The sequence below is a fragment of the Brachyistius frenatus genome, unplaced genomic scaffold, assembly GCF_029030835.1.
Source record: "Brachyistius frenatus isolate BFR_SWC_R1_liver_20210118 unplaced genomic scaffold, ASM2903083v1 Contig_148, whole genome shotgun sequence".
Taxonomy (NCBI): domain Eukaryota; kingdom Metazoa; phylum Chordata; class Actinopteri; family Embiotocidae; genus Brachyistius; species Brachyistius frenatus.
This window is the reverse complement of record NW_027210747.1, coordinates 390,080-411,124: the sequence shown is the minus strand read 5'-3', so window position 1 is coordinate 411,124 and position 21,045 is coordinate 390,080. Positions and strand designations below refer to the sequence as shown.

Genomic DNA, 21,045 nt, shown 5'->3' with positions numbered 1-21,045 from the left:
TCCAGACCATCAGTACTGACTTTCAGTTCAGGATGGATTTTCTCTTCAAACAGTGTTTCAGCTGTGCGACAGAGATGCTCACAGATTTGCGGATGTTGATGCGGGGTTTGGGGACAGGTTTACTGGGCTTGCTGTCAAAGCTCTCGGGCAGCGTGGATGACCCGTGTCCGCTCTTCCTGGCCTGGAGGGCCAGCTGGTAGGCCATGACTTGTTGATCATATTTCAGATGACATGCTATAAATATGACTTCCGTTTAAATTTTGTCAGGCAACACAACAGTGCAGTTGTCAGCGTTGTCGTCTTACAGTCTAAAGGTCCGTGGTTCGATCCCCGCCTGGGACTTTCTATGTGGAATTTGCATGTTCCTGCATAGGTAATAAGTAAATTAAAATATGTCATCCATAATATGGATGACTATCTTATGCATGTTATCATGCATATAGTCCATGATGTAAAACAAACATCATGTAGTCGTAATTGTGACAAAGTCACACTTCAAGCAAGAACATGCAATCCTCCACAGACAGAGTTCCAAGCCCCTGATCGAACCCAGTACTTCCTGACTGTGAGATGACAACGCTAGCAACTGCAAAGTTGTGGTGCCTCTATTGCATGTTCGTCTGATTTATATTACTTATATGACTTTTAAACATTTTCTTGAAGAAAGCACGGTGGTGCAGTGGTTAATGTTGTTGCCTCCCAGTCAGAAGGTTCCAGGTTCAATTCTTGCCCTTGCCGTGGCTTTTCATCTAGGATGTTAATGTCATCCTTTCCCTGGAGAGTCTCGAACCTGGAACCTTCTGAACGGGAGGCAACAGCACCAACCACCGCACCGTAGAACTCTCTTCCTTAACATGTTTAAAAGTCATACAAATCATATAAGTCAGAACAAGAATGCAAGCGAGTCATCAAAAATGTTGAAGTTCTCAGCCAACGTTGTCTTCTCACAATCAGGAGCTTCTGGGTTCGATAGAGGGTCTGGAACTTAGTGTGGAAGATCGCATGTTATTGCTTGAATGTGATGTTTTACATTATGGACAACATGCATAAGTTATTCATCCATGTTATGGAAACAAACTTTACTTTCTGGTCATTAGTCTTGCAGGAATAATGAATTCACGTGGAAAGTCACAGGCAGGAATTGAACCCGGTACCTTTCAACTGAGAGGCAACAACTCTGACAGCTGCACCACCGTGTTAGCCTCCATAACTTGAACGGAAGTCATACTATAGCATGTCGTCCAAAATATGATAAAAAAGTCATACTATAGCATGTCGTCTAAAATATGATAAAAAAGTCATACTATAGCATGTCGTCTAAAATATGATCAAAAAGTCATACTATAGCATGTCGTCTAAAATATGATAAAAAAGTCATACTATAGCATGTCGTCTAAAATATGATCAAAAAGTCATACTATAGCATGTCGTCTAAAATATGATCAAAAAGTCATACTATAGCATGTCGTCTAAAATATGATCAAAAAGTCATACTATAGCATGTCGTCTAAAATATGAAAAAAAGTCATACTATAGCATGTCGTCTAAAATATGATCAAAAAGTCATACTATAGCATGTCGTCTAAAATATGATCAAAAAAGTCATACTATAGCATGTCGTCTAAAATATGATCAAAAAGTCATACTATAGCATGTCGTCTAAAATATGATCAAAAAGTCATACTATAGCATGTCGTCTAAAATATGATCAAAAAGTCATACTATAGCATGTCGTCTAAAATATGATCAAAAAAGTCATACTATAGCATGTCGTCTAAAATATGATCAAAAAAGTCATACTATAGCATGTCGTCTAAAATATGATAAAAAAGTCATACTATAGCGTGTCGTCTAAAATAAGAAAAAAAAGTCATACTATAGCATGTCGTCTAAAATATGAAAAAAAGTCATACTATAGCATGTCGTCTAAAATATGATCAAAAAAGTCATACTATAGCATGTCGTCTAAAATATGATCAAAAAGTCATACTATAGCATGTCGTCTAAAATATGATCAAAAAGTCATACTATAGCATGTCGTCTAAAATATGATCAAAAAGTCATACTATAGCATGTCGTCTAAAATATGATAAAAAAGTCATACTATAGCATGTCGTCTAAAATATGATCAAAAAGTCATACTATAGCATGTCGTCTAAAATATGATCAAAAAGTCATACTATAGCATGTCGTCTAAAATATGATCAAAAAGTCATACTATAGCATGTCGTCTAAAATATGATAAAAAAGTCATACTATAGCATGTCGTCTAAAATATGATTAAAAAGTCATACTATAGCATGTCGTCTAAAATATGATCAAAAAGTCATACTATAGCATGTCGTCTAAAATATGATAAAAAAGTCATACTATAGCATGTCGTCTAAAATATGATAAAAAAGTCATACTATAGCATGTCGTCTAAAATATGATCAAAAAGTCATACTATAGCATGTCGTCTAAAATATGATAAAAAAGTCATACTATAGCATGTCGTCTAAAATATGATCAAAAAAGTCATACTATAGCATGTCGTCTAAAATATGACAAAAAAGTCATACTATAGCATGTCGCATCTCCAAAATATGATCAAAAAGTGTGGAGGATCGCATGTTCTTGCTTGAATGTAATGTTTTACATTATGGACAACATGCATAAGTTAGTCATCATTATTATAATTATGGATGACAAATTTTACTTTTAGGTTATTAGTTTTGCACGTAGAAGGCCAAAGGCGGGACTCGAACCCTGGACCTTTACACTGGGAGACGACAACACTGACAGCTGCACCAGTGTTGACTTACATAAATTGAACGGAAGTCATACTTATTAAATGTCATAAAAAAATGAAAAAATATTTCATGCTATAATATGACTTTTTTTTTCATGTTTCGGACGACAGTATTGTATGATTTTTTTTTATCAAATTTTGGACGACATACTATAAAGAATGACTTTTTTTTTCAAATCTTAGACGACATATACTATGACATTTTACTACACTTTTGGACCACATGTTCTACTAAACTGCTCAAAAAAAATAAAGGGAACACTTAAACAACACAATGTAACTCCAAATCAATCACACTTCTGGGAAATCAACAGGTCCCGTTAGGAAGCAACACTGATTGTGAATCAATTTCACCTGCTGTTGTGCAGACAACAGGTGGAAATGAAGCAATGATCAAGACAACCCCTGTAAAGGAACGGTTCTGCAGGTGGTGACCACAGACCATTTCTCTGTCTTCGTCCTTTCTGGCTGATTTTTGGTCACTTTTGCATTTTGCCAGTATCCTCACCACTAGAGGTAGCATGAGGCGGTGTCTACAAACCACAGAAGTTGCTCAGGTAGTGCAGCTCATCCAGGATGGCACATCAGTGCACGCTGTGGCAAGAAGGTTTGCTGTGTCTGTCAGCACAGTGTCAAGAGCACGGAGGAGATACCAGGAGACAGGCCGGTACACCAGGAGACGTGGAGGGGGCCGTAGGAGGACAACAACCCAGCAGCAGGACCGCTATCTGCTCCTTCGTGCGAGGAGGAACAGGAGGAGCGCTGCCAGAGCCCTATAAAATAACCTCCAGCTGGCCACTAATGTGCATGTTTCTGCTCAAACTGTCAGAAACAGACTCCATGAGGGTGGTACGATGGCCCGACATCCACAAGTGGGGCCTGTGCTTACAGCCCAACACCGTGCCAGGCGATTGGCATTTGCCAGAGAACACCAAGATTGGCAGCTTCTCCATTGGCGCCCTGCGCTCTTCACGGATGAGAGCAGGTTCACACTGAGCACATGTGACAGATGTGACGGAGTCTGGAGACGCCGTGGAGAACTGGGATGAGACCCTCAGACCCATTGTAAGACCATATGCTGGTGCAGTGGGCCCTGGGTTCCTTCTGATGCATGACAATGCTCGGCCTCATGTGGCTGGAGTGTGTCAGCAGTTCCTGCATGATGAAGGCATCGATGCTACGGACCGGCCCGCCCGTTCCCCAGACCTGAATCCAATCCAGCACATCTGGGACATCGTGCCTCGTTCCATCCACCGACGCCACGTCGCACCACAGACTGTCCAGGAGTGGACTGATGCTTTGATCCAGGTCTGGGAGGAGATCCCTCAGGAGAACATCCGTCGTCTCATCCGGAGCATGCCCAGGCGTTGTAGAGAGTGCATACAGGCACGTGGAGGCCACACACACACTACTGAGCCTCATTTGGACTTGTCTTGAGGAATTTCCACAGAAGCTGGATCAGCCTGTGATCTGATTTTTCCACTTTTATTTTGAGTACGATTCTGAATCCAGACCTCCATGGGATAATGATTTTGATTTCCATTGATCATTCTTCTGTTATTTTGTTCTCAAAACATTCCACTATGTAATGAATAAAGATTTTCAACTGGAATATTTCATTCATCAAGATCTAGGATGTGTTGTTTAAGTGTTCCCTTTTATTTTTTTGAGCAGCGTATTTTATTTCCATAAAATTTTGGACCTCACACTATACTATGAAATTTTTAAGCAAATTTTCGACGACATATACTAAGACACTTGTATGCTATTTTGGACGACAAATCAGCGAGGCTGCAGCAGAAAACACACATCCGCACTGCGATGCTGTCAGGACTTCACACCTCTGAATGTCACTCATGTTCAAAAGCCTGACCTTTCACGTGTTATTTACAGTAGGCGGCACAGGAAGGAAGCAATCCGTGGTACCTTATTTGTGGCATCGATGAATTTCACTCCTTTGTAGGACACGGACAGCACGATGGTCGGCACTTTCTTCATCTGTTCTGTCGACTTCTTAGAGTACACAAAAAAACAAAAGGAGAGACAAAATGTTGGCGAGGCAGCAATGACTTTTGAGGCAACTCAAACATTAGAGGCACAAAACGGGAATCACTTGCAGTTTTGAACTTCTAATTATTCAGAGTTAAACTATAATTAATCCCAGTTAAATCCATTTTGGTTGGTAGAGATTTAGTTTGAATCCATGTCTGAGAAGCTGCCTCAAGTCTACAACCATGTGAGAAAAATTATGAAAATTTATACAGAACCAGGATAAACAAAGATAAATTATGGCTTCATCCTTGATTACCATAATCATTTCAAATAATCTCCAAAAGGTCAAGAGTTGTTAGGTACCTAATTAATAACAAATGAAACGTAATTTAGAAACAAGATTTCTAAACCCAGTTGACTGCGGTGATGCAAAGTCAATAAGACTATTAGCTTTCAGGCCATATCCAGCTCCTACAGTAAATCTCCTCATTCCTTTTAATTCTGTACGACTGTATATTGAACTCATTATGCAGTGAGGTGCTGTAGAGGATTGTGTGATTTACAGCGATTGTCAGCGTTACCCTCCCAGCTGTCATCCTACCTGGCAAAAGCTTTAATATAGTCAAAGAGGACGTGAGACGAGTCCCTTTCCTGCCTTCCCAGTATCACTTTGTGCCTTTCATCGCTTGTCATCTCCCCCTCGCAGTATCTACATTTCCGTCACAGTCCGTCCTTCACTTATCCCCCCTCCCCTCGTCGACTCCGCTGGCTCTCGTCCTTTCTACATCCGTTTGTTTTCTTTGTTCTGTTCTCTCCTCCCCGCTCACAGCGTGTAGCTGCTGCAGTTCGACCCCGTCGGAATCAGGTAGTGCTGAAAAGCTGACAAAGGCAGCTCCGGTCGTCTTCGCTGGCAGGCACACATGAATTTAAACATCCACTTTCGCTGTGGAGGGATGGACCTCATTACACATAAATACAACCTTGGTGGGCAGCAGAGGTGTGTGAAACTGAGGAGGGAAAGATGCCCTCGGATGTGGTAGCATAAAAAAAAAAAAAAAAAAAAGACAGAGGGGAGAAGAAGAGAATGCTTTTCGCGTGAATATTAAAATCCATCTTCACACTGCAGCAGCTCGGGATGGATGTGAGAGAGATGAACTGAGGGACAGAGGAGTGAGGGAGTCGGTGTTGCGGTAACATACGAGATGAATGAGCAGGAAGAAAAGACACGGTTGGCAAGACGCCGCCGACAACGAACGAGCGAGCAGCAGAGTGACGCGTGGCGAGAGGAAGCGATAAGGTGATTAGAGGTAAAAGTGGGATTGTGAGGTATCAAAACCACCCAGGCGAGGATATTAAAAATAAATCCCTCAATACACTTAATACTCTGTCATGATATTTGAAGTTTGTTAAAGTTCAGGTGAGACTGCGAGGGCACTCAGACTGTCGGACTGTGTCCCGGATTTAAAGGCCCAGTAAGTTTTTGGGAGGAAAAACTTGATATGATAAAACTACAAGGGCAGCAACCTTCACTCATGTTGACAGCTCACAGACTAGAGGGGGTTTTGCTTGTTTTAAAACGGACCAATGAGCCTTATTATGAGTATATTCATAGTACACTGGTCCTATTTTGACACAATGCAATTAAATATCAATAACAACTTATCACAACTTGGTTCTAAAAGTTGTAATAACCAGAATTATCCAGATGTTGATGTGAGCTGGATCTTTCTCAGCGAAAGTTAAATGAAGTGTGTTAGACTGTTCTTTACCCTCATCTTGGCGCAGGCATCTTGTGTGGACTCCGTCCCTCTCAGCTCCTTCACCAGCATGGAGCCCAGGTACTGTAGAAAAGACATACATGCACCATAAATACACATGACATGGTTGTATTAAAATCATTATCTCTGCCGGCTGTACCAGAGGGTCAAAAAACACAAGTTGATCAAACCCCAAGAACTTTAGATCCCAAAGTTTGGTAACATCAAAGTCTCATCTTTGAGAAGCTGGAAGCAGAAAACGCTGGCACTTTAGCCCAATCAATCAAAACACTGCTTTGATTACTGAATTGGATTAAAAAAAATAAGACATTGATTTGGTTTCATCGTTTTTGATAGCAAATGAAGACATGCTGACATTTAGAAGAAAACAGCCTGCGTTCTCGTCTGGGATGAAGACGTCTCCCACCAAAGGTGATGGAGTCAAACGGAAATAATGGAGACTCGGTCGAGCAGCAGGGAGAGTCATCTGCTGTCAACTTAGCTTTGATGAGGACGACTCTGATGAGTTAGTCAGAGTCGTCCTCTCAGATGATGAGCAGACCGTCCGGCTGCCATCAGTGAAGCTCAGCGGGACTCCGCTGTTTCCACCGGTATCGCTCCTGTTCAGGTCCTGACTGGTGACAGCTGCTTCACTGCCACGGCCTCTCGCAGCAGTGACCCTGCTTTATCCTTGATTATGATAAAAGGGCCTGAGCCACGCTGCCAAAGGATCAGCAAGGCTGAAACTAAACCGACTCCTGCAGAAGAGGCGCTCGCAGCCTCGACCAGCCTCACCCTCTCAAGGTCCTGACTGGTGACGGGTGCTTCTCGCAGCAGTGCTCCTGTAATGGTAACGACCTGTTACTCTTGATCTAATATGACAGCTCAGTGTATGACTGCAAGGGCAAAAACTATCTCTAATAATCCACATGGTCTGTGTAGTAGGGTTGTCAGATACCCACATTTTGGTTGTCAGTCACAATTCCACCAAGGCAAAAAAAAAACTTGACTACTCAGATCTGAAGTGTTTCCTCCTTTTGTCTGAAATGTCCTTTGACAACGTCCCTGATCATCTGACTTGAATGCACGATGTCTCCGTACGCAGCATTGTGGCACCGACTTGGTCCTGAAGTATCGGTTCTTGTGACATCCCTGCTGTCTAGTTCACAGAGAAGCCTGGCCAGCTCCTGATTACCAACCAGCTCAGCCTGGACTTCAACACCACGAACACCAGTGAAGCCTTCCTATGTGATCTAAAACAACAAAATGCTCATTCTCACCTCAGAGCAGGAAAAACACTGGCTTTGAAACTTTTTTTAAATTTTTTTAAACTTAGCTGAATTATGAGTATTATCTTAGTGAAGAGAGAAATACAATAAAAAAAAAACTTTCCCATTCAGCTGTACAAACATGGGGTTGTATTCAATGCACACACGGCAGTGATCACATCAACCTTGAGAGGAGGTACGTTAACGCTGCTGTCTGGCAGATCCTCCGGTCTGGACGCGGCTTTCCGGTCTGTCATTCTGCACACGTAGTGACTGATTTAATAAAGACGCTACTAATGGTGACAGTGTTTTACAGAGACAATGTTTATGTCCACATTAGAGCACTTAATGGGTGTGACATTCACCACCCTGCAGTGGCCGTCCAGCCCTGGGAAGATGCCTTAGTCCCTGAAGTGGGGCGCTAGCGAGGCTTTTAGTGAATTAGAGGAGAAATATTTTCAGCTCCTTTTTATCTCATCTTTGTAATTCTACACTAAGTGACTCCAAAAGGACTGACCTCACATGATGAGCGAAAAAAAAATGTCCCTTTGTGGTATTAATAAAGTAACTATCCATCTATCTCGCATTTGATTTGCGATAGATTTGATTGCTTTCCGGGCAAATTGCTTCGCGCGATGAGTTGCTTTTTATGTACGACGGACTTTGGCTCGGTCGTGTCTTCGGCTGGCTAGTCTGGTCCTCGGCAGATCCGGAGGAGGTCGTCCGGGCACGCTAATACTTTGTCTTGACTCGAGCTAACAACGTTAAATCGTTGTTGTGGCAGGGTTGCTGGCAGTCAGCCTAGAAATTGCATTACGGTTGCATGCGAGACCAGCTGCTGTCTCTGTGGCAGTAAATGTTGGTGTACACGAACACACGTCTTCTATTAGTTTCAAAATAAAATTCAAGGGAACATCACGAGACTCAGACGGAACATGCAGTGGCTCTGTGAGGCAGTTATAAGGTGCAGAGTAACGGTGGCACTTTGAGCTCAACGCTAACATCCCATAATGTTTGGCAGGTTTTACGTTTACAATTTTCACCCTCCTGGCTTAGCATGTTAGCAGCTAATATATGATAATGACAATGTCTTCACCAAAACTGAAAGGCAATCTGACCCCCTTGCAGCTGAGCTTAAACCCACAAATATAAACTTAATGTTGGTACTAGAAGAAATGTCTGTATCGTGTCATGAGGAATATGAACGGTTTAATTATATAATAGAACACTTTACACTAGTCACGAAGGAGGAGATGACTTCTGAGGATTTTTAAGTCAGGCATATTTAGTATATTTGATGTATCTCCAGATAAAGCGCACAGACGGTTAGTGCTGAGATAACGTTGGCTGTTAATGACGTAGTGTGGAGTATTATTATCAGTGTCTGCAGGGTTTTACAGGAAATGGATTTGTAATAACTTCAGATAATATTTTCAAGCAGCGGTTGCGAAGCTGATATAATAAAGTAAAGATGTTATGTGAGGTTGGGCTGAACATGGAGGAGAGGGTTTTGTTGATTTCATGCCCGAGATGAAAATGAGAACGTCGCCGATGCATTCTTTATTCTGTCCCGGCTTCTTTTTTTTTTTTTTACCGTCCCTCTCCTTCTATTAAAACACAATGCACTGTTCTCTTCCCACTCAACCACTCATCGGTGCCTTATCCATCTCATTTATTCTTATTCATTCTCCAGCTCTTGACACCTTGGCAGTATTCACACTGAGCACTCGCGTTCATTTATCTCACTTTCTGAGCTCTCTGCAGCCTGCTGTCCCGGGACGGAGCGCGTTAGAGATGTTGTCATAAACGGCTCCATGAAAGCACCGCCACGTTTTCCCCCGGTGGCCCACCCGTCATGCCTTCCTCCCATTTGCCCAAACACAAAGCCTGTGTAGTCGTACTACTGTCGGAAGCCTAATGGCCCACGCTGCTGCTATCAATCTTCTAAAGTGTGAAAAGGAAGAAGAGGAGACTTTGGACTCAGGGAAGACACTCTCGGGGAAACGTATCTCTCATTCACGGCTTCTATCTAATTTTTTCTTGGCTTCATTCATATTTGATATCAGCATCACATCTGATTTCTCATGTATTTGTTCAATCTCTCTCCAATGATTCCCTCTCCTTCTCCCGCTCTCTCACATAATAATCTAGCTCATATCTCGTCCGTGTCCTCACCGCAGCGCCTCCGAACTGATCAGATATCCAGTTCTATTGTCTCTCAATGTTTCCAAGGTATCTGAAATTGCTTTCTGCAGTGTTTTACCTGCTCCAAGTCAGTAATCATTTGAGTCTAGATGCTCAGTATGTAACCCATCAGAGGAGCAAGGCTGTATCTGTGGTACCAAAGATACGTAACATCCTTTATGTAACTGGCAAAGGTCTAAATTTACCAAAGCACCGAGAACAACCGAGTGCAGTATTGACTGAGAGGTGAAGCTGAGGGTCACTGATCTTTAATATTATTACATCCAGTGTGCATCGATAGCATTCGAATGGGGATGAAACCATTAGTCAGATAATAAATTGATGCCTTTTTGGTTTTGGACATTCATTACTGCTTTCATTGACATTTTATTGACCAAACAATCAGCCAGTTAATTGAGCTGAATCTGCAGATAAGCGGGTAACACATACTGACATCGTGAATGCTCAAAGACACAAGAGTGAAATGAAGTTGTAGGACTCACGTAGGCTTCGTAGTCACAGGACTGAAAGATGAGCTTCTCGGGGTGATGCTGCCAGTACTGCACCGGCGTGGACGAGGTGGCCTCGTTGGGCGGACGCAACGTGATTGGCTCACACCATTCGCCTGCCTGAAAAGGACAACCAATTGCACGTCAGGACACAACCGGGATCACGCCATGACTCCCAAGACGGGGCGTGACATCAGGGCTTGTGCTGCGTGTCTCACGTTGACCTGATAAATGCGTGCGAGTTCGTAAAGTAACAGCTTTTCTGACTGAACATGAACACGCCTCGAAGAGAACATGTTCTGGAGAACATCCAAGAGGAAATTAAATTTGGATGAATTATGCTCGGCTCTGCATGTTCCCATACTTCAGCTCAGCTTAAGACTCTCTGCTGCTGCTCCTCATTTTTTCACCCAGTGAGCTTTCACCTTTTTTTTTTTAAGAGGAAATACCTAAATCCTATCTGCATATTTCTCACATGTCTGTGGATAACAAGCTCGTTTTTTTTGTCTTGCATTCTTTTGTAAATGGAACCAGATTTGTTTGTGTTTTTTGCCTGTGGAGATATTCACACTTCCTCTACCAAACACTCCATTTTTATGTGTCTGTGCATATTTGTGAGAAAGTTGGTGAAGGACTTTGGAGGTAAGTTCTTCTAATGAGATGCAAATATAAAGAGCTCAGGGATTCGCCTTCAGAAAACAGCCAACAGCCAAATATCCGCCAGACTCCACTAGTTTAATGGCAATAAACCTATTTTTCTCTACACACCGGCCTGGCTGAGGAAATTAGATAGGAATTTGTAGTTATTAAAAGTTTTAGTGTGCTATTTTAAGGACCAAAAAAATGCATCCAGAAAGGGGTTGCAATTTTCCCTTGGTCTTGTAGTCAAAGAGAAAACTGAAGGTGAAGGAAGAGCTAGAGTTCGAAAACATTTGTGAGGTAACTGATCCTAGAAACATCGTGACAGTCAGACACAGAATGACGATATTTCCTCCGTTCTCTAATAGTTCTCCATCTATTCTTGCAAATCTGACTCATGAGTACCACCTCAGTGTTCGTTCTGGAAAAGGAAAGATACACAGTGACACACACACATAAGGAAGAGATTTAGCATAGTAACCATGAAGTGTGTGTCTGCACTGATAAGCTCTGTGATTCACACCGAGACTCAAAAAGACCCTAATCATACCGAATCAAAACACAGCTGCTGCCTCAGATGTGTGCGCACATCTAAGTGTGTCTGCATCTTTGTGCTGTTGCTGATTGAAAGTCAAAAGGTTCTAATTTTACATTTCGGATGAGATTAAAAGTGGCTGGAAAGATGACATGTTTACTTGGAAAAGTATGTCGTCCCTTTTCAGAACTTTTTAGTGTTGAAGTGACGAAAATGACAAGAACGTCGTGAGTATTACAGACAAACGGCCGGAGGTAAACATTCATTTTCTGAAGCAATAGATCCTTTAATTTACCCCCCCGTTTGATCATTTTACAGCACAAAGTTTCAGGCATACATTTAGCATTCCTTTATTTTTAAAGTTAATCTGGAAACAGCAAAGGTAGCTGCTGAGTTTGATCTGTTGCAGATTAATAATGGTGAACTTCTTACTTGCAACTCATATTTTTCACGCTGGCGGTTAATTACTTATTAATATATAGCCAAGATATATTCTACTGTCCTGATTACAAATGTGATACTGCCTCATTGCTCATTAACTGCTTATCACTTCAAATGAGTAAAATTACAGGAATTATTGCTAAAATATGATTTTTTTAAAATTTATATTTTGTATTATTTGACTACAGCGAGGAGACTTAAAGGAACACATTTTGGTTTTAAAGTATAAATCTACAGTTGTATTTTGTCATATTGGCAACGATCCCATGAAAAGATTATTGTTCAGTGGAGCTCTGAAGGACAGAAGGAAAAAAAAACAACCCTCATCAGGCTTAGAAATGACTTGTTAATAGAATCAACGCATTCGTTTTGGTGTTTTCATGGGAATAGAAATAAATGCTATGACCAGGCGTGGTTTTGATGTATTGCTATATCCATTCATAATACTCTCCTCGAGACCTCCCCTCTGTCCCCCTCCCTGCCTCCAGTCATCCCTCCATCGCCCTCCTGCCTTCCTCACCATGCTGACTTGAGCCATCTGTCGCTCCAGCTTGGATCGCGGCACGTCCTCGAAGTAGTTGTCATTGCTGCGCTGCCTGCGCCGGGCGTCCGCCTGCATGATGAGGTGCTGCACGTCCAGAGATCCGCCCGGGACCCCCGCCGTGTACGCTGCCTGGCCTACCGAAGGGCTGAGCTGGGGAGGCGTGTGGTTTCCCCCTGGCTCCTGGTCCAAAACGGGTGTGCACATGGAAGGAGTGGAAGGAAGCGAAAGAGGACTCATTCATCATTTCATAACGTGCCGTGTCACTGATGCACGTACAAGTAGGGCAACAGCATGCACTGTGCAATGGCACATTTTATTTTTCAGCTACGGTGTCCACCATGCTGCTGAGGACTACTATGTAAAACTGCTTTGTAAAATCCAGGACAAAAGGCACAGCCTGTTACCGGAAGGTCTCAGTAGGTCCATCAGACTCCTTAATCAGAACACTACACCATGTCTGCTCACTGGAAGTCATTTCAAGTGGGAGCACTGGCCGGATCCTTAAAGTGGAAAATGATGTTCAACTCAGAGTTTTTCATGCTGAGATGAGACTAAAAATTCCCCAAAGAATTCGGACTTTTATATGTTTTAATGGTCTGACACACTGGAAGGTCACTTATTTCTCCGGAGAGGTTGTTCACTTTCACTTGAAATCTCAATAGAAGAGGCTTTTCTGGTGAATTTCTCATGTTTGTTTTCTGGGCTGCGTGAGTTGAAATGTTAAAACTTTCCATCTCAGTTGTCGCCCTGAGCTTTTTTTCCCTTTACCTGTTTGTCCATCACACAAAGCTGTCTGCCCCTGTTTGTACTGTATTTCGGAGTAAACAAAGGCCTGTGCTCACACAATTTTAATCTAAAATACACCGTTTTACACTGCATTGAGCCATGCAGTATAATCCTGCTTTTAATTAATTTACAAGCCATTGGCACATCCCAGATTGATTAATCAGGAGGATCTTAATTAACCAGAAATAGCTAACATTTGCTGGTTTTAGCTTCTTAAAAGTGAAGACTTTTTGCTTTTATCCGTTTTATATCCTGTATTTTAGAAATTTTATATCTGAGGGTATTTTGGTGATTTTTGACTGTTGGCCAAAAATAGAAGTGTGAGGATTTTCTTTCTTTTTTTTGTGCTTATTTAACAGGGACCAGACAGAAAAACACTGTACCAGGTAATCGGTGCAACACATGCACTGTATAGAGGGGATCCAGCTGTAGCCCTAACCCGGGGGAGGTTCTCAAGTCTTGATTAAAATGGCCAAACAAATATGTTGTGTCCTGGGAAGCTGCGAGGTGCATTTTGGCGATATTTTAGAACATTTTATTGATTTGGGTAATCAGTTGGGTGGCAACAGCAGCAGGAAGGAGGCAGCTGAATCTCTCCCTCAGAGAAATACACAGCCATCTGGGACGGGACCACAGCCTTCTTCCTCTGTCTGATGAAGTCATAATAATCTATAGCCACGTCGGTTTAGATGTTGCTCTGGATTATCACGGTTCATGCAGCGGACCGTCTGCTCACAGAGACTCACTCACCCTCAAGGAGATGGCCCGCGGTGGTTTTTGTGGGGTGTCTTCGTGAAGCCGGTCCCCCAATGAGGCCAGAATCCGTTTTCTGTGTCCGATGAGGTTGATCTTCAGCACCTGGTTAAACACACAGATACACAAACATCAATCAATAGTCGATGCACAGAAAATGTATAATTTAATTCATATATCAAGTGAAAATGAGAAACATTTGCTCTTTCCAGCTTCTGAATTGTGATGATTTGCTGCTTCAGTCAGTTTTATATAATTTTAAATTTCATATCTTTGGGTTTCTGCATGGAAAACTACTGCTCTGGGATTCTTCCAGGAACAGATCGAGTTTACCTGGATGTTGTCTTCTCTGCAAATACCCAAGAAACGCTGGCGCAGAAACAACTCGGCTAGCAGAAAATGTATGACTCCGTCTTTCATTAGCATAATTTAAAACCGCTTTTATCGAGAGTAAAAGTCCAAAGGCTTTCAGACGGGATAATAACATGATTATATCTGCAAAAAAAAAATTGCATGAAAGGTAACAGATTGTCATCATCATCAATATCACGAGCCTTAAATAGATGATAAGACAGACAAGAGTTTCTTGGAGAAAAACATCGCAGAGCACTGCAGACCGTTTAGAGATGCACTAATGAGAACCTAATGATATAAAATGGCCCCGAGCACATGCATGTCATTATTGTTATTATTACACAACTGACATGACTTGGACTTCAACTCGACTGTGTTCAAGCTGTAAGTGGTTCTGCCGCATAAACCAGATCAGAGTGCCTGTAATTTACAGCGAATATGAAGTATCATGTACGAGACTTATACACACAAGAGACACACCGACAGATAAACACTGTTGACATAACTTCAAAAACAAAATGCAGTTTATAATGCTAAACTAATTGCGTAAGGGTTATAGCTTCATATTTAGTGTGCAGACATGAGTGATACCAGACAACAAAAAAGTTCTGCCAGAGTATTTTTGCGCAATGTCTAACTTTTCTTTTAGAGATCTTTGAAAAGAAAATCACTCATTTTAAATGGTTAGAAATCCTAAAGACTTGATATCAAATGAGCTTTAATAACTGTAAACTTCACTTAGAGGTGGTCAGTTAAGCTTAAAGATGGTAATCTCACCCTAAAACCACTACATGGTTTGTTTTACACGACAGTTTTTACACAGACTAAACTAACCAGATATACAGTGTTAATCAGAGAGCTTCAAAGGTGCTGGTTGATGGATTTTGATATCTGCGCACAGAGTCAGGCGAGCTGCTCCCCTGCTTACGGTCGTTAAGCTGAGCTAAACTACGCTACGCTAAACTAACAATCTCCCGGCTCCATCTCAATATTAAAAGCACATCTAACGCTCGTCATTGCATTTCCCAAAATTCAGGTTCTTGGATAAAACATTGTTACCGAGAGAAATGCAAATTCAGCAATATGCGATTGGGGCAGGTTTGTAATTGTCTATTAATTTCCCCCGGGCGCTCATTACACAGGCACACACGGAGACAAAAACACACGCTTGGACTCCAATGAAAGCATTCATTCTTTCTCTGGCCACCAGTCGTTCGCTGACTGTGCCAGTCACTGGGGTTTCTAAAGAGACGGGCCCGGACATGGCGGCCCTCTGCAGGGATGTTGTTTGCACTGCTTGCTCCTTCTGGCACCGTCCTTCAGGATGCAACAAACTTCTGCCTGCTTTTATAGAGCTGCCTCTGGAGGTCTTCCAGTGAAGGTATGTGCGAGCGTGAGAGAATTTCTTTGTTTGTGCGCGTCTTCAGGGCAACGAGTGGTAATTAGCCTCAATTCAAAGTCTTGCTGTCAGTCTGATGAATCTCCAAACAGCCTCGCTCTGAGTCAGTGCAACATAAAACCTCCCGCACCGATTACTGCCCCACATCTGCTAAAGAAACATAAAAATACGCAAGACACAGCGAGAGCAGTCGTGTCGGATGCACACAGTTTTTATGTATGTGCGCGCAAACAGTCAAAGAGAACATAAATAAACCATTTCCCATGCATACTGAATGGAGGATATATGCAAATTGCAAGTAAACAACTCGTATATAATTTATCGAGCAAGTCCAGAACTGTTAAACTCTCCCCCTCGCTGTTTTCTGTGGTAGCTAAATTTGATTTTCCTAAAATAAAGAAAAGTGTTGCTTGAGTACCTGTGTGTTAGAAACACACAGTAGCCCATCAATGTGTTAAAGTAAATGCCACACTGGTTTTCACTGAATGAAAACGACGTACTTTAATTGTTAAAATTAGTCCGATCAAAGGGAAACAGAGCAGAGCTGGGAATCGCCGGGCGTGGAACTAATTGAGATGTTACGCGCCCTCCGACAACTTTTATTTAATCATCTTCCCCCCTCTGCTTTCCTCCTTCAACAGTTCTTACTGGCCTGCATGGACGCACTGTGATGTTAGTGACACTACAGCCTCTCTGCTTCTATCTGAGTCTTCATACTAAAAGGTTATAACTGGCCCACTTACTCTGGTGCATTAAGATCATGTGATTTTGTCATTTAGATCAAGAACATGAAAACAGTACCTCACTATCTGAAGCATTCTCGGGATTTTAATTGTATTTTCAATAGTAAACAGAAGTGTGTGGAAAAATTCACCTGAAACAATAGTGTATGGATCTATAATTCCATCAACAACTACAGTACATTGATTATCAATGGGCTGTCATGTTTTAAGGAAAATCCCTTGACTTCTCACATTTTCTGCTTTTCCTTCACTTTTGAGAAAACAGGTGACACTTGCGTTTAATTTATTGACCCTTTCAATTAAAAAGCCCCTGATGACTTTGGGCTCTATCTTACACCCGATGCAAGTGTCTTTGCTTGTTTCTGACTGAAGCAGTTGTCATTTCTCTTTCAGCATACATGTTTGTTTTAATGGCAAGTGTCACGATCTTGAGGTGAAAGCAATTCTGTAATTGACCAACAAAAACCTTTTTACTTGCTACTCTGCAGTTACAATAACAATCCCCCCAAAGCGGCAAGCACTCCTGACTTTTAAAGGGAATGGGAGATGACACTTTTTTCATTTTAAGTCCAAAAACACACGACGAGCAACGAAGAGAAAGAGTACAATCCCTCTGAATCATGTCCCTGAACTCTGCACTCAGGTTATCTAACGTTAAACGAGCAAAAGTGGATTTGAACTCCAATACACTGTGTAAAAGTGTATTTTACACTGTGTGCTTAGATGGTTAAAATGTAGCCTTCGACCCTTTGACTCTACGCTGTACAAAATGACCTGGATGATGGATTATTTTTCTTTCTTTTTCTTTTTAGTAAATAGAAGAGTTTATGAAATATTCAGTCTCCTGCCCCTGTCCTCAGGGGCAGTAGCGTGACACCGGTCCTCACTCAGCAGTTTCATCGCATACAAATACACACAAACACTCTAGAAAGAGCCCAGTAATTGCTTTGCATGGTGCGAATCTGTGCGTTACACTTTGACTTATGCAACAGCATCTACTTCAAATACAGTAGAAGCCTCAACCTCAGCCTGAAGTTCAACTGTCACCATAGCAACACAGAGCTGCAGCAGCAGCATTCACCCACACACACTCATCTAAAAAAAAAAAAAAAAACGAGAAAAAAAAAACAACCTCCACATGCACGTGGATGTGTACTCACACACACCAACAGCCCAAACAGCTGTTTCGCTGCCTGGGGAAGAAGATTATATCGTTATCCTTGAATGGAGGAGAGTTCGAATGCAACCCGACCATTATTGCTTAAACACAGTCTCACTCTCCCTCCGATGCTCCATAGCAACATCCCCCCCACACATTCGCATTCAGATTATATTCATAGCAGCTGTATACAGTGACAGGAGAAGTGCTGAGCTACCACAACATACACTCCTTTGTATACACCCCCTCCCTCCCCCGTCACCTGTCTCCATCTATTGCTATGGGACTCATTACGCATTAATTCAAGCTCAACTCTATTTAGATCAACTCAGAGCGCTCAGATGATATAACCTTATACGTTCTGTTGCAACAGCACGCTAACACGTCGGCAACTAGACGAGAACGGATAAGGACGTCGTTTCTCTGTCTGCGAAGATTTGGCAAACGTTTAAGATAGATGCTGACAACAGAAGTAGTCGGCCATTTTCGATATGTTTTTGCCGTCAATAAATACGACGAGACCAAAACCAGAATTAATTTCTCACTTCCTTATCTTGTTGATAAGAACGTCAAAAATGCTGAACAGCAGCTGAGCTCCGTCATGTTCAGTAAACGTCACTCAAACCGGAGTAAATTGTGTATTTGGTGTTACATTCTTTGCTCTCGAGACAATATCAGCGACAGGATAGCATTCGTGAGATTCACAGACAGAGATATTCTGTATTTTTAAGGTTTATCCTTTTCTTTGCATTGAACTTATTTATTTTTAATTTTTTTTTTTTTTAAATGACCTCAGAAGACTTTAAGGCCAAAACAATCAGTTTATATTTTATGTCCAGATTCATGTAAGTTTTAAAATCCTAGAAGCCCGTAAAGGTTTCGCACAGTGTTGGTGTCTCGCATCCAGAGCAGTACGTGGTAAAATGTTGAACAATTTCAAAATAAGTTTAAGCACAGCACAACACAACACGAAATGTCAGAAGCTGGTCGTTAGTCAGACACTTAACAACGAGTCCTGATTACAGAAATGTGACGACTACACTGTCAACGTTGCTGCTTTTCAGTGAAACATCTCACATCAGCTGGTGTGTTCAGGGTGAATAAACATCTGACTCGTCTTCAGTTCTTCCTCTCTTTGTGTTGCACGGTGCTTGTCAAATCACATTTTCATGAAATATTAGACTCGTGTCAATTGGTGGCTGCTTAAACACAAAACAGATTCAGATGCGCGAGATTATGATTTTTCCGCCTCCGTAGTCACACCGCTGTATAACCGTGGTGTCACTGAGCAGCTGAAGTCCACTGACGGTCACTTAGCCTCTGCTCTTGATTCTATTACCGTGCTATGGAGACATGTGGGACGCTGTTTGCTTGGCTTTACCGTCATGTTTGTTTTCTCTTTGTGTGCCGATCAATGCACTAATCCTGTTAGCACTCCCGTTAGCCCAGGTTGGACAGCCTTGATTAGCGGATTAGGGGCCAGTGCCACACATACGGTTAACGGAGCCGTTAAAAGACATCTTCCACGCCGTGGCCTGCTCGATCTTCACTGCAACAACTCTACTGCAAATTATCGGAGGTCTCGCCATTTTAAATATGTGTGCTTGTGTATTTATGTGAACGGTTCCCGCTGTTGAATCATTTAATTCAGTAACAAATCAAAACATGTCAAATTAAAAACATGTCCCAGCAGATATTCAAGATTATTGCCACCGCAGATCAAGTCAGATGATTTTTTTTTTTTTTTAAACTTAAAAAGCAAATCCTGAGAACACACTGACCTCTTTAAAGACGAGACAAAACCCAGAATAACGACGGCTGCGACAAAGTGACATATTTTGAAAAGAAACGAGGAGAAAGCGTCGGTGACTGGAGACATTCACAATGACCTCTCTCATTCAGGACAGTGGAGACAAAAAGCCTTTTCTGCGTTTCATACTGGAGGGGAGGTTGGAAGCTGGTCGGCTCACTGGAGCGTGAAACCCGACGAGGGAACCAACAGTCCAGTCACTGTCTGTGCTCAAGCCAGCACGTAGTTTTAATGATGGAGATGGAGGAGAGTAAAAAATTCTTCCGTCAGTCTCGTTGCTCCTGGTTAATCTACGGTGACTCGCCTAACTATCCCTCTCATCGTCCGCATACCCTCCTTCTCTTAACCCCCATTCCACTTCCTGTCCATGTTCCTTTCGCCTCAAATTACCGCTCATCATCTGCTCTCGTCTCACAAACTCCGTCCTTATTTTCTCTGTGGTCTCTACATCCACATGATGAGAGGGAGAGGCTAAAGAAAAGACAGTGAGAGGGAATAAATAGTGTGTGTCGGCCTAATAAAAGGCTCTGCAGTTAAATGGGCTTCTTCTGTTCAGCCATGGCAACTGCATGCGATTGGTCCATCTCTGTTTGTTGGCTTTCACTGCGTGCATCCACCAACTCCAGGCTGGTGTCAATATGACCAATCACCTCTCCCCCTGCAGACTATGAGGGTCGTGACCTCGGCGATATCACCAGACCTCTGCAGCCCGTCTCCTAATAGCACGATTGGGGTTCAACCCTTTTAAGAAACCTCCATCGATTTCTACAGATCAAAGAACCACTGGACTAAGCTTGCTTAAATTGCCCGGGTCAGAATACATTACAGGCCGACCGAGTGGCAATATTGATCAGTAAATAGCTCGCGTGTGTCTGAATGCTATCTTAGAGGCTGAGTGCAAGGCTGTGGCTGTTGTTGAAGAACTCAAGGTCACAACACAACACAAGCAGGAGGTTACAATCTATGATAACACACATTGTATTTCTACCCCCCCCACACACACACACACACACACACACAACAACTAAAAAAAACTTAACTAAAAGAGAAATACTATTCTTCACCCCAGTTAAATACTTGATAGTGCAGAAAAAAAAACTGTCATGTCAGCAGGGGACATTTACAGGGAATTTGAACATTTTTGAATTTCTAAATAAACAAAATGTGAAATTTATGATTTTTTTTTGTGTGTGTTGCCAATTCACATCTTTAGAAAATAAATTAAACCGCTTACATCTCTGTATAGCAAACATGTAACAAGAGACAGCAGTTAGCTTCGCTTGGCATAAATACTGGAAAAGGGGGAAAAACAATAAGTCTCACTGTCTGAAGCTAACAAACTGTTTCTAGCAGCACCTCAAAAAAAAATACCAATTAACAA

At 42.1% G+C, this 21,045-nt stretch overlaps 1 protein-coding gene across 1 annotated transcript in view; it reads right to left on the bottom strand.

Annotated features, from left to right (window-relative positions):
- Positions 1 to 21,045, bottom strand: part of anks1b (ankyrin repeat and sterile alpha motif domain containing 1B) — a 196,613-nt gene that overhangs the window by 8,173 nt on the left and 167,395 nt on the right. The window contains exons 20-26 of the mRNA XM_069715820.1: positions 14,197 to 14,304; positions 12,637 to 12,840; positions 10,496 to 10,621; positions 6,553 to 6,624; positions 4,681 to 4,804; positions 3,681 to 3,812; positions 83 to 234 (exon numbers count right to left, since the gene is read on the bottom strand). Coding sequence (XP_069571921.1) covers positions 83 to 234; positions 3,681 to 3,812; positions 4,681 to 4,804; positions 6,553 to 6,624; positions 10,496 to 10,621; positions 12,637 to 12,840; positions 14,197 to 14,304 — 918 coding nt within the window. The remainder of the gene's footprint in view (positions 1 to 82; positions 235 to 3,680; positions 3,813 to 4,680; positions 4,805 to 6,552; positions 6,625 to 10,495; positions 10,622 to 12,636; positions 12,841 to 14,196; positions 14,305 to 21,045) is intronic.